Source organism: Elephas maximus, chromosome 15 (genome assembly GCF_024166365.1).
Source record: "Elephas maximus indicus isolate mEleMax1 chromosome 15, mEleMax1 primary haplotype, whole genome shotgun sequence".
Classification (NCBI taxonomy): Eukaryota; Metazoa; Chordata; class Mammalia; order Proboscidea; family Elephantidae; genus Elephas; species Elephas maximus.
In genome coordinates this window covers 40,417,228-40,431,412 of record NC_064833.1, presented here as the reverse complement: position 1 = coordinate 40,431,412, position 14,185 = coordinate 40,417,228, and the positions used below count along the sequence as shown (strand labels likewise).

At 40.1% G+C, this 14,185-nt stretch overlaps 1 protein-coding gene across 3 annotated transcripts in view; it reads left to right on the top strand.

Annotated features, from left to right (window-relative positions):
* GRHL2 (grainyhead like transcription factor 2) overlaps positions 1-14,185 on the top strand; it is a 164,780-nt gene that overhangs the window by 52,361 nt on the left and 98,234 nt on the right. For all 3 annotated transcript variants that reach the window (XM_049853820.1, XM_049853819.1, XM_049853818.1), the window contains exons 2-4: positions 989-1,184; positions 6,995-7,062; positions 12,149-12,542. In XM_049853820.1, coding sequence (XP_049709777.1) covers positions 1,017-1,184; positions 6,995-7,062; positions 12,149-12,542 — 630 coding nt within the window. In that variant the 5' untranslated portion in view covers positions 989-1,016. The remainder of the gene's footprint in view (positions 1-988; positions 1,185-6,994; positions 7,063-12,148; positions 12,543-14,185) is intronic.

Below are 14,185 nucleotides of genomic sequence, written 5' to 3'. Positions count from 1 at the left end.
GTGTTGCCTTTGCTTGTCTGTATCATGTTACAATGTGCAGACATGCGTGTTACTGAAACAATGTCTCTTTGTTCCATTTTGGTTCCGTTTCATTGAATAAACAAAAGAGATGAGTGTCAAAGCCCCTGCAGGTCCTTTTGCTTCATAGCTGGAATCTCTACACGAGGAGCTGAGGACTGTCATGGTCCTTGTGTATTTGAGTATTTATCACACTCATCTTAAGAAATTGCCTTGTTTGTCAATGGTTGCTTTACCCAAGGTTAGTCTGGTTAGAATGGATCAAGGACTTCAACCTCTTTCTGTATCTATTGAAAATTCTCCAGATACACTCCTCACTCTTCATGTTGACCTTTATAGCCTGTCTCTTCCATATCATTTAAATGTAGTAGAGGCCTGTGGCAACACTGACATTCATACCTAGTCTGTCTCATTACTGTTGCTTTGTATTCTTATTAAATAGCATATTTGTAACAGGCTTTGTTTGCAAAGTGGCTTACATTGCCTTCTTCAATTAAGAGATCTGGATTGGTCTATAATTGACTAGCAATTTCAAGTATAGGTTAAACTAGATAGAACAGTTCTTAATGATCATTAAAATATTGATTAAATTTAATGTGTTGCACGTATTTTCAATTAGAACTTAGAGATTAAATGAAACTTCTCTCTCACAGGCTTACTTTGTAGCATTCATTAATGAAGAACAATTACATACAATGACTTGGCTCTACAATGACCAGGTGTGGAAAACCGAGTTTGAAAAGGATTGATTTATACTGCTTTTTAAAGACCATTATTTCTTCTCATAGACGTGAAGAAATAAATCGGTGGCTTTATAATGCAACTATGACAGTCACTTTAGTTTTACATTTCCATTCCCTTTCCCCACATTCTGTGAGAAGTACAAAGTAACGCTTATAAGCGTATTATGTATGTATTTAGTAGGAACGCTGCTCTGATGATGAGCCTCACATGTCTCTTGCTTTCACAGTAATAAACGACTGGTGGCCTTAGTGCCCATGCCCAGTGACCCTCCATTCAATACCCGAAGAGCCTACACCAGTGAGGATGAAGCCTGGAAGTCATATTTGGAAAATCCCCTGACGGCCGCCACCAAGGCGATGATGAGTATTAATGGTGACGAGGACAGTGCTGCTGCTCTTGGCCTGCTGTATGACTACTACAAGGTAGACCCCGCAGCCCCACCCTGCCCTCCTACTACCGCCAAGGCCACCGCTCCTTGGTGAGAAGAGATAATACACACACACACACACACAGACATTGCCATTGAGTCTATTTTGATTCATGGTGACCCCATGTGTTGCTGAGTAGAACTGCTTCATAAGGTTTTCTTGACCGTAATCTACAAAGTGGATTGCCAGGCCTTTCTTACATGGTGCTGCTGAGTGGGTTTGAACCACCAACCTTTAAGTTAGTAGTAAAGCCCAAACCGTTTGTACCACCCAGGGCCTCCTGAAGAGATAAAAGGGCCTCCTAAATTCAGAGGGGACAGATTCTTCACCACACGCCAGAGAACTAATAATATTTCCACCCTTGCTACAGAATTCAGCCTTAATTCTTGCTGTTCTCATTGCCTCTCTTCTTTCCCATCTCTGGAAGCACATCTTCACTACCCACCCAGAGGAAGTTCTCATTTTTGGATAATTACTTCTCATGTCCTTTGTCCACATGCATTCATATCATCAGCATAATTCCTACCCGACATCATATTACAAATGCTTCTTTGCTGCCAACTTGACGTTATGTTTATGTTTTTTTATGAAAAATATTACATTGTGTGGCTAGGCCATATTTTTAATTAGTCATTGCCTATTGGGTGGGCATTTAGGTTGCTTCTAGATTTTTCAGTTTTATAAGAACCTTCAGGACATGTAGATTTTTCAATCTTATAAGAAACATTCTAATGCATAGTTTTGTAGAACTCTTTTGCAGCAGTTCCAAAACTTAATTTTGTTTCAACCCTAACTTTCATTTATTTCAACGAGTACTGTATTTTTCGAAATACCCTTAAAACAAAATGAAGGTAATTCACTTACATTAACAAAAATATCTGCCATACAATACTTATAAAATAGGAGTATTTCAGGAACTCAAACAAGGAACAATAGCCTGTGTCGACTATAAATCTGGTAGACTTGCTCCCTCAGAACTGGTGAAGTGTGAAACTTCAACAGGTATTTACTGATTGAGGAGATTTATTGCCTGCTTTGATTGTAGACACCTCTGGTTGACGCTGGGAATTGGCACAAAGGTGAGAATGACTGTGTTTATTTTGCTAAAATTAGTTTCACTAGTTGGGTGAAAAGAACTCCAATTTCGGAATAAGAACTAGATCCCTGCCTGCCTACCCCACATCTTGAGCAACTTCAGACAAAGTCACCCAGAAGGCATCATTTTCCTTTTAGTTATCTTCAGTCTGCTTATTTCCTTCTGGCTTCCCTTTTCCTTATTTCTTTCCGGTTTCCTAATGAAAAAGAGAAGCATACCCTGAAACAAAAGTAATTAGTAATTTATGAAAGCAATATACTCTATCTCCCATATGTTCAGTGGATAATTATTGTTATTTCGGTGTTGTTGAGTCGGTTTTCAATTCACAGTGACCCCAGGGACAGAGTAGAACTGCCCCATAGGGTTTTCTTGGCTATAATCTTTATGGAAGCAGATCAACAGATCTGCCTTCTCCCTCGAAGTAACTGGTGGATTTGAACAGCTGACCTTTCAGTTAGCGCTGAGTGCTTAACTGCTTTGCCACCAGGTCTCTGTAGTGTACAATTAAGTGTTAATTAAAATGGGACCCAGATTACCTCTTCTCTTGCAGATTTGCTAACATTTAAAGAATAGTTGAAATGCTGTTTTCTATAAATATTTCAAGATGCAGCATGGGGAGTTTTACATAAAACTCAAGTTGTAGCCAAGTCTATAACTTCTTATGTTGCAGTAATATTTTCCATGATTAATTTATTAATTTAGAATATAAAGTGTATACATAAAATATTTTCTAAGATTGTGTGTGTAATAATAGAATTATATGCCTCTTTCATTTTGCACAAGCTTTACTATATTTTTACTGGAAACATTTTAGTGTCTGTGGGAAGAGTCTTATTTCCAAAAACTTGATGTGCAGATGATCATGTTGACGCCTTAGTTCTCTTTATCTTCACAGTTTATAGAAGCTGGTGTTAAAGTTATAACAAAGTTAAATCTACTTTGAGGATAGACTTTCTATGTTGTAAAGTGGAATGTTAATGAAAAAAAGAGAGTCTCTTTTTTAATTTGAGTGGGAGATTCCCTAGGTCAGCATTTGGGAGAGTTCTCCAGAAGTCAGCCACAAAAACAGGCACAAAATAAAGACAAAACAATATGTTCAAGAAATAATTTAGTATTCGGTTAAATAAAAGATGGCAAATGATTGTGTGTGAGTATGAGTTGATATGGAAGCCCAGTGGTTCATAATAACACATGGATGCATCAAAATGTTATTATTACTGTGTTATCTGGAAGTGTTTCTTTAATGAGTTTTTTGCATAGAAAGTTACACTATATACTAAGACAAACATTTGACTAACTGGCTTTAAATATGAACCATACCTAACTGTTTTGACTTATGTATAAATTCAACTTAAAGATAGACTTAGGAACGGAAACTTTTTGTAACCCGGGTACTGCCTGTAATTGTTGACAGTTTGGGCTTCCATGTGGTTTGAGAGTTGCTAATGGAAACCCTGGTGGTGTAGTGGTTAAGAGGTCAGCTGCTAACCAAAAGGTCAGCAGTTCGAATCCACCAGGCGCTCCTTAGAAATCCTATGGGCAGTTCTACTCTGTCCTATAGGGTTGCTATGAGTCAGAATCAACTTGATGGTATTTTTTTTTTCTTTTTTAATGTGTTTTAGTGTATGGAATCCCCATTTCTTCTACTTCTTTGGTTCTGTATTTAACAGGCCATTTTAACTAATTCATTCTTTCTTTGAACCAGGACCTAGTGAGGGCTTACTACATTTTAAGCACTTAATATAACCATACTCAAAGTAGACACTCAAAGATTGTAATCTTATCATAGATACCAAAATTTAAGATCAGACTCTAAGTATGGATAGGAGGCAGCCTGGGGGAGTCACAGGTAGGGTGGGGAGGTTGGGGGGAGTGGGATGAGTTTCAGGCAGAGAGGATTTTATGTGATGGTTCTGCTATAAAAGGGAGTATCATATGGTCATAGATATAGTGTGAGTGAAATGTGGTGAGGAAAGAGGGGGCAGCCCAAGTTGAGGCTGTTGTTGTTAGGTGCTGTCGAGTCGGCTCCAACTCATAGAAACCTTATGTACCACAGAACGAAACACTGCCTAGTCCTGTGCCATCCTTACAATCGTTGTTATGCTTGAGCCCATTGTTGTAGCCACTGTGTCAATCCATCTCATTGAGAGTCTTCCTCTTTTCCGCTAACCCTGTGCTTTACCAAGCATGATGTCCTTCTCCTTCAAGTTAAGCTAGGAGACATTTTTGAGGCCATGTTAAAGATTCTAAGAGTAATGAGAAACCTTTGAAAAATTTAAAGTAGGTACACGGTGGGATCAGACTTGCATTTTAAAATCACTCTGGGTCCTCCTATAAAGAAAGTGGGTTTGCAGAGACTAAAAATAGGAGATGAGAGGCCAGTAAAGAGGCTGGTGAAGCAGCCCCAGGCAAGTGATGTTAAAGGCTGAACTAGGAGGCAGACAAACAGGGAAGTGGGTGGATTTCAGAGACCTGTGGGACTTTGTGACTGGGCGTAAGAGGAGAGGGTGGGTGAAGAATGCCCTGACAGCCAAGGAGAATGTGTTTGTGCCGCAGCACACAGCACATTAAAGGGACCACAAAGTGTGCCATAGTACACAGCATGTTAAAAGGGCCCTTGCTCACCTGGTTTTTGCTCATCTTTGAGGCCACATTACCCCCTCACTTCTTCCTTAAGCTGGCCATGACTTCCCTATTCTGTTATATTCTCAAGACTTTTTATATGTTGTGCCCTGGGCTGGAAAGACTTCTCGATCTACTTGACGAATTCCTTACTCAGAGCCCAGCTCCTTGACTGAACTCCATCTTCTAGGCTTTCAGAGTGCCCTGTGAGGCTCAGTTTTCCCTCATATTACTGGGTATTGAAATTTTATGTTTATCTGTCATTGTCAGTAGATGGCAGGAACTATGTTTTATTCACATCATTTCTATCTAGCTCTTAGCAATGCCTGGTACATTGTGTTGCTGTGTGCCATCGAGTTGATTCTGACTCATAATGACCCTATAGGACAGAGAACTGCCCCGTAGGATTTCCAAGGCTGTAATGTTTACAGAAGCGGACTGCCACATCTTTTCCCCAAGGAGCAGCTGGTGGGTTCAAATTGCCAACCTTTTGGTTAGCAGCTGAGCCTTTAACTGTTGTGCCACCAGGTCTCCCTGGTACATTATAAAAAAAAAAAAAAAAAATTTTGCAAAATTAATATATGAATGAAGGATGTATATTTGATTTATTTTACTTTTATTTAACAAATACTTAGAAAGTACAAGGCATGTCTTTTTTTTTTTTTTTAATTAGCTCATTTAATTCTAGTAAAAGCCCTGTGAGTTACAGGACATCATTATTTTCATTTTACAGATGAGAAACTGAGACACATTTGCTTAATGGTAGTGCTGAGAATTGAACCCAGGCAGTTAGGCTCTAGAACTCTACTCTTAGCCACCCTACTATGTCTCCTCCATAGTCCAGATAACTGGGCTTGCATATATATATATGGGTGAGTGAAAAACATAGGAATTGCTAGGCAAATCCAGAAGAGGGCTGCTCTCATAAAAGTTCTTTCATCTCAGAATAGTGGAGGCTGCATTTTGGGTTTAAAGAATTTTGGCCAGAAGGAAGATCTGGAAATTTCACAAAAAGGGGCAAAAATAATCTAACCAACCAACCAAATCAAACCTACTTCGCACCTGTTTGCAACCATGGCGGAGAAATATAAGCAACCTGTGATACAGGAGGAAAATTAGATGATGGTTAGAAACACAACTGGTGTGAGTGTTCCTCCTTTCAAGCAGTACTTTTTCAATACTTTTTCAGGCAACATGTTGATATCATGGTTGTTAAGGTACTTAGATGGTGCAAACAGTTAATGCACTGTTAACTAAAAGGTTGGAGGTTCGAGTCCACCCAGAGGCACTTGGACAAAAGGCTGGTAACCTATTTCTGAAAAAAATGGCCAAATCTGTTTTTTGGAAATAGATTACCAGCCACTGAAAGCTCTGCGGAGCATAGTTCTACTCTGACACACAGCGGGTTGCCACGAGTCAGAGCTGACTTAATAGCAGTTGGTATGTTTGTTAAGACAAGGATGAAAGTGCATTTGAAGAAAAATTGTGGAAGCAGGCCCACAAACTCTGTATAGAGAGGCTGGTTAAAGTGTGTTCCTGTTATCTTAGATGCTTGCCTCCCCACTTGGCCAACAGTCTGCTCCCCCAGAGGTCAGCACCTGAAGTCTACCATCAGAGTGGAGAGTCAGTCCCAGTTACTTACTATAACTGTTGTAACTCCAGTTACAGTATACTATAGCTTGTTTTAAATCCATATTTTCTGTCTGTTCAGGTGCACAAATGTCCAGATTCACCCTCCACTCACATTGTTCCTTTCCCCTCACCCACTCTCAAGGTTGGGGAGGACATGGGAGGTCTTCAGGGTGGGGGGTGCCTTAGCAGTCTCCCATAAGAGCAGTGTGCAGCAGAATTGTGGGTGCTCCTTGGTGGCTGTGGTCCTGTGGTTATCACCATCCCTTTGTTTCTGGCTCTCCCATCATTGTCGTTCAGGCCACCCACCTTTAACCATCTCCTGGCTCTAGCAAATTTATAACCTTTTCCTGCAAAACAGTCCATTTTAGTTTCTTTGCTTGTGCTGGTGTCTAGCTCAGCATATGGTTGCTGTTGAATATGTGTAAGTCTGACTAATGGTTGGTGATACTTCCAGGTTCCTCGAGACAAGAGGCTGCTGCCTATAAGTAAAGCAAGTGACAATCAAGAAGACCAGGATAAAAGGTATGGTATCATGTAAAGGAGTATGCCTGGACCTCAAAATAACTTTTTCTGTTTTTTTTAAAAAACAGTATTAGACAATCTTGTTCTTAAGAGGAGATGAGGTTGGAGGGGGGACGGTCAAGAAGCTTAGCTCCTCTATCAGTCTGTTAGGATCTGGACAAAAACCAGTCTCTCAGTAGGGAAAGCAAGTTACATTTTTTTGATGTGCATCCAAAGGCCATCAGAGGGCTTTTCAGACACCTCCTTCCAGGAGGCTTAAAATCCTAAGTGGGATGATATGGTGGCAAGACAGCCCACTGCTAGGATTAATTTTTCTGATCAACCCTGTGTTTATATACTTGTGAGCAGGTTCTTCAAGAGTGAGATACTTAAAGGATCGCTTTCCACGAGGGGTGAAAGGAAGGAGTTTGGGTGTTTCTCAGCCCAGAGATGCAGCTGGGGGAGAGCCACGAGCATTAGGGAGCACCCTTGGGTGCAGGGCACAAAAGATGGTAGAAAATCACTGTGTAGCACCCCTTCCTTGTGCTCCTGAGTTAAGAACTGGCTGAAAAATAAAGCACAGACAAGTTGAGATTAAAAACTAACAAAAAGAGCTTTATTTCTGATGAAGCCGGTTGGAGAGTATGACTCTGAATTTGCAGTTGGTAGCTCTTCAGTCCTGACTGAGATACATTCACACGTACCCAGTTCCAGGCAGGACTTCAGGCCTCTCCAAAAGGACAGGCCACTTGTGGCCTGGCAGGGTGTGACTGCAGTGCCCCCTTTGGCCAGGAAGATCTAGACAAAAAGAAAGAACCCGAAGGGTCTGAATCACGCTGCTCAGCTACATCTCTTAAACTTACCAAATAAATAAATCTCTTCCCCTGCAGAGAGATAGAGAGGAGCCACACATGATTTTTCTACTGGAGCTTCTTTCACAGAGAAATGGGAAGCTAGGAGAAATGAAGCCCCCCCACCCCCTCACCCGGTCCAGCTTATACATCAGAATTTTACCTGGCTTTTATCGGAACTGGTTATGACTTCGTTATTTTGCTATACGATTGCCATATATAGCCTTTGGCTGTATATCACTTCAAGGCGCAACCCCAGCAGAAGATTAATGCTGTTTGAATCTGATTCACCTTTCCAGGAGGGATCTTCTGGGGACCTGTGCCATAGTTGGCACAGTGATGACAGGAAGAAAAAACTCTCTGATGGTCCTGGAATTTTCCAAGATCTTGCTAGATATAGAAGCCCTGGTGGCACAGTGGCTAACAGCTCAGCTGCTAACCAAAAGGTCCGTAGTTTAAATCCACCAGCTGCTCCCTGGAAACCCTATGGGGTGGTTCTACTCTGTCCGATAGGGTCACTATGAGTTGGAATTGACTTGCCAGCGACAGGTTTGGTTAGGGTTTTTTGGCCAGTAGATATGAAGCTGGACTGGTGCTGTCTGCTACCCTATAGCAGTGATCATAGCAGGTCAGGGAAAAATGAGTCTAAGATGTATGCTCTGCCTACATGACAACATAATAGACAAAAGAGGTCATTTTTTGTTAAAGCATCTTTTAGAACATTAAAAACTGACAGCATCTCATTGTACTTTAGTGGTTATTTTTGTTATTTCAATGGAGCACGTTTAAAAATCTGCCAGTGGGGTATATACTACACCACTTTGTGTAGACTAATTATGACTTAGTAGAATTCTGGTGGCATAGTGGTTAAAGCGCTTGGCTGCTAACCAAAAGGTAGGCAGTAAACCCACCAACTGCGCCATGGAAAGAGGATGTGGCAGTCCGCTTCTGTAAAGATTTACAACCTTGGTAACCCTATGGGGCAGTCCCGCTCTGTCCTATAGGGTCGCTATGAGTTGGAATCGACTTGACGGCAATGGGTTTGGTTTTGGGTTATCATTTGATCTGGAGTGCATTCATGAATTAAGGTGCCATGTACTAACATAATATTATTACAACTGCCTGTACACACAAGCTGAATCTTGGAAAAATAAATGAGAATCTCAATGATATGATCCAAATTTTTTTAAAGAGCATATTTAATGTACCATTCTTGGTATTGGATTTTTTTTTTTGTTTTATAATATTTAGTTCAATTTTAAATTCTATTGCAGGTGAGTCAGTATCTTAAAATAATTCTTACTTTGTACTAATTTTCCATTTTTCAGATGTCTTTCTGAAGCTCTCTGGCTTTAGTTTCTGTTTTATAGAGAAAGTTACACATGATCGGTGATGCTGAATTGAATTGATTATTTCCCGGTGATATGGTAATACCGATTCAACTCGATTTAAACGACATCATTATTTGCTTATTTGTTTGTAAGAACACCGAAAAATATTTTGGCTTTGTGTTTCGTCTTTAGAATTCATACATTTTGCATGAATTAAAAGGTTAAGAAAGTTGACCTAAATGGACTCTAGCTATGAGAAATCTGTTAACTGAATATTTTGGCAAAGACAGTGAGACTTTGCCTGTGAAAGGCCCAGAGAAGTGGTAACTAGATAATTGCTTTGGTAGCGAGTCAATGTAGATGAACCCTTCTTAACCCAACCTGCAGGATATTATCTATAAGATAGTAATGATTTTTGCTCCACAAAAGGGTCTGGTGAAATAAGCATGAGCCTTTGCTGTGTTCCTGATCTTTGTGAAACTCCTGCTTGGTCTTGTGGCAGCATTTTTTTTTTTAACTGATTTTTATCATGAACTTCTTTCTTTGAGGAACATCTATTAACATTCCATGTAATGTTCTGAACAATGGAGCTGGAAATGCTGATGTAAATGGGTGGTCTGGATTTTGGCATCTTCCAGCTAATTTGATTTAGATTAAACATAATTTAGAAAATTCCACTGTGCCTTATACACAGGTTTGCTGTATTGAGTTGATCAGGAAACCAGATTATTGCCTAAAGCCTTGTATTCCTTTGTACACTGTAGACTTGTGATTTTATTCCTTAGCAGATTCTTTTCTAGAATGATCTCGACAGATCTGAGATGAACTCGGAGAAGTTTAGATATTTTTTTGTTGGCTTTGTTCATGTGGAGTCACTCTTCTCTCAAGCTTCACTTTGAAGTTTTATCTGAAAAATCAAAGCTCAAAATATCAAGGCCTGTTTGATAGTTAGGAAAGCTCAGAGGCTAATGGACTTCCTTCTTTACAGAGAGGAACTAGTCCAGTTCTTGGAAGAACCAATTTTATTTGAATATTTCTCTCAGTGAGGGATGGCAGTAAGCCCCAGAAAGCACACAGTAGTTAAAAAAAGGTGCAGACATTTGAGACAGAGCTCCACATAAAACATGTAGGTGTTTCCTCTCCATATCATTTGGAATAAACCATAAACAAGTGAGAGGTAGCTCCAAATTTTACTGACCAAAAGGATTTTGGTGGGAAAATTATTTGGCTATCAACAATAATCTTCCATTAATGAGTTCCTCTTTGCTTCTACTATCTCCCAGGATTCCTTGCCGTAAGTGAAAGTATTTCATCCTGGCTTGGCAAGAATTAATTTTCCAAACCCTCTCCTTTCTCTCTCCAGTCAGGAGATGTGAGATCTGGGAGATCTTGTCTTATATAAGCCCAGGTACACCACTTCTGTAAGGCCCGAAACTAGTTCAGTGCTTTCATGTTGTTTCTCAGTTTGGCTAAAATATTTTAATGATAACTTGTCATATATCTTGTGTTTCCTATAAGGAGTTTAGCCCACGGAAAAGTGAAAAATACCCTTCCCACCACCTCCCTTCAAATTACTCACCAGGTTTCAAAAGCAAATCTTTTTTTTTTTTATTTTAAGCTCTTCTAAAACTTTTTTCTTTAGAAAGTTTTTAAACATACACAGAAGTAGAAAGGATAGTATAATGAATCCCTAAATATACATCCCATCCTCAAGGCTCGGTAATGATAGATTTTTATCCACCTTCTTAGTTTCTATCTTTTCTCCCCTTTTCTTCCTTTTTTTTTCTTTTTTGTGATATCACCTCTAAATACTTCTAACTTGGTTGGAAACCCTGGTGGCATAGTGGTTAAGTACTATAGCTGCTAACCATAAAAGTCAGCAGTTTGAATCCAATAGCTGCTCCTTGGAAACTCTATGGGGCAGTTCTACTCTGTCCTGTAGGGTTGCTATGAGTCGGAATTGACTCAATGGCAATGGGTTTTGTATCTCTTAAAATTTAAGGACATTTTATTACATAATCTCACAACCATTGTAGCACCTAACTAAATTAACAACACCTCCGTAATATCATCTAATAACCCAGTTCATGTTCAGTTGCCTCACAAAACCCATTGATTCATAAATGCCTCTTTCGCTTGTTCGGATGAGGATTCGAACAAGACCTACTTGTCATATTTGATTGTTATGGCTTTTAAATCTCTTTTAATCTATAACAGTCCCCTCACTCTTCCACTTCTTTTCATGCCTTTGACTTGTTGAAGAAGCCAGGTCAGTAAGATGTGCTACATTCTGGTCCATCCTTCTTTTTGATGTTTAAGTCATTCTTCCAGCTCCTGTATTTTCTGAAAGCTGGAAGTTAGCTCTAAAGACTTGATTAGGTCTAGAGCCAACTCTTCTCCTCTGCCCCCACCCCCCCCTTCCCCAATGCCAATAATGCCTGATATAGGTACTGAAGACTTCACACTGCAGGACACCATGAGAGGGGGAAAAAAAAAACCAAACCCTTTGGGTTGGAGTCAATTCCGACTCATGGTGACCCTAGAGGACAAAGTAGAACTGCCCTATAAAGTTTCCAAGGCTGTAATCTTCGTGGAAGCAGACTGCCACATCTTTCTCTGACAGATAGGCTGATGGATTAATCACAGACCCTTCCATCAGCAGCGGAGCTTTTGACCACTGCGCCACCAGGGCTCCTTCACTGCCAGGTGCATATATCTGATTGTCCTACATTTAGTGATGCAAAGAGTCAGGGTGGATTCAGGTGTTGTCAGCTTGGCCTTTCCATTGTAAAGTTCACAGTCGTCCTATCTCCTCGTGGCCTCAGCACCCTCTGATCAGCGCCTGCATCAGTTATTTTATCAGCAGCTGCTAAATGGTGAATTTTCTAATTCTATCATGTTGCCGGGGTGGGTTTAAATACACAGAAACTGTCTTGGCACCAGTGAAGCTCAGAGTAATTTGAGTGGAGGAGAAAACCGAGTGCAGGTCCTAAAGACTGTTCCAGTGAACCTTTCCCTAAATCAAGACCACCTGGAGAATCCCAAGAGGGAGCAGTATAGCACCAATGTCCCCGAGAGCCCAGCGGTCATCCCCGTGTCGGGAGTCACTGTGGTGAAAGCCGAAGAGTTTACACCCGTCTTCATGGTCCCACCTGTGCACTACTCCCGTGGGGATGGCGAGGAGCACCGCGTGGTTATCTACGAACAGTCTCAGTATGACGTGCCCTCCATGGCCACCCACAGCACCTATCTCAAGGATGACCAGCGCAGCACCCCCGACAGCACCTACAGCGAGAGCTTCAAAGACGGACCCACAGAGGTGAGTTCCTGGCTCTTTTGTGAGCACCCAGAGCCCAAAGTCAGAGCCCCCAGGTAATTATTTTCTCCTTAAGTGGGATAAATGAATTAAATGGTGTTTCTCTTTTTTTAATGGTCTTGTTTGTATCTTTCTTTATAAACACCTTTTAATAACCTATAGGTCTATGTGTGTGAAGGAATAGTTCTATTTTTCTGGACTCTGTAGATGACAGATTCCTTTGCCTTTAAAGTTTTAGTTGTGGTCTAAAACTTAAATATTTATGAGGAATTAAGAGATATTTGTGTGAAAACTCCCTACTTTGAAAAGTTTTTACCTTGACCTTTTTTTGTAACCTTCCAAATAGCACCTGAAGTGAAGATGTTACCTGTACAATATATATTTTTTACAATATAACTTTTTAATATAATCCTTTAAAATCTTGTCTGATTGAATAGCCAAGACAGAGGATTCGTATTGTCAATAATTCAGTGTGTGTATGTGTGTGTGTACTTTGTAGCTTACCAATAGAGACCACACAGTCTGTATTTGCAGAGAATTTACATGTGCCCTTAGAAATTGCAGAAATAATTATGTTTGCTTGCTTGTTTGTTTTAAATTCATGCATTTTAATTGTACCATTTGAGAATTAATGATAATTGTATATAATTTTGCAACCTACACCAGACTCAAGATATATAGTTTCCTCACCTTAAAAGTTACCTTGAGCCCTCTTGTGCTTGAAGCCCTCCCCTCCCGCCTTGATCTAGGCAAACTCTAGTTTGCTTTCTGCCACTATAGTTTAGTCTTTTCTAAAATTTTATGAAACACTACATTAAGTATTTTACGTTTGTCTTCTTTCACTTCACATAAGATTTTTGAGGTTCATTCATTTTATTGCTTGCATTGATAGTTTTTTTTTTTTCATTGCTGAGTAGCACTCTAGAGTTATAAATAATAAGAATAATGCTACTGTGAACATTCATGGACATATTTTTATGTGAATGCGTGTTTTTATCTCTCCTGGGTGAATACTTAGGTTTGGAATTGCTGGGTCATATGCTAAATATATGTTTAACTTTACAAGGTAGTGCAATACAGTGTTGCAAAGTGGCTGTACCATTTACATTCCCACCAGCAACAAGCTTTTGTCAACATCCTTGCCAAAACTTGGTATTGTCAGTCTTTTTAACTTTAGCTATTTTAGTTGGAATGGGTGGTAGCTCATTGTGGTTTGAATTTGCATTTCTCTGATGTCGAGAATATTCAGCATCTTTTCATGTGCTTAGTTGGCCATTCCAATAGGATGTATTCTCCAATCAGTGACTCAAATCTAGGTGCTCTTCGTCTTGTGACATTGCCACCTGTACATGTGGCTTCCGGGGTCACCCCAGCAGGGGAAGGGAGACCATGTCAATGGTACACAAAAACCCCAAACCTATTAGAGTCGAGTCTATTCAGACTCATGGCAACCTGGTCTGTTACAGAGTAGAACTACTCCATAGGGTTTTCTTGGCTGTAATCTTTATGGACAAAACTCGGTGGTGCAGTTGGCTGTTCAAACACACCATCTACTCTGCAGGAGAAAGATGGGACAATCTGCTTCCATAAAGATTAACCAAAACCTATTGCTGTCGAGTTGATTCTGACTCACAGTGATCTATAGG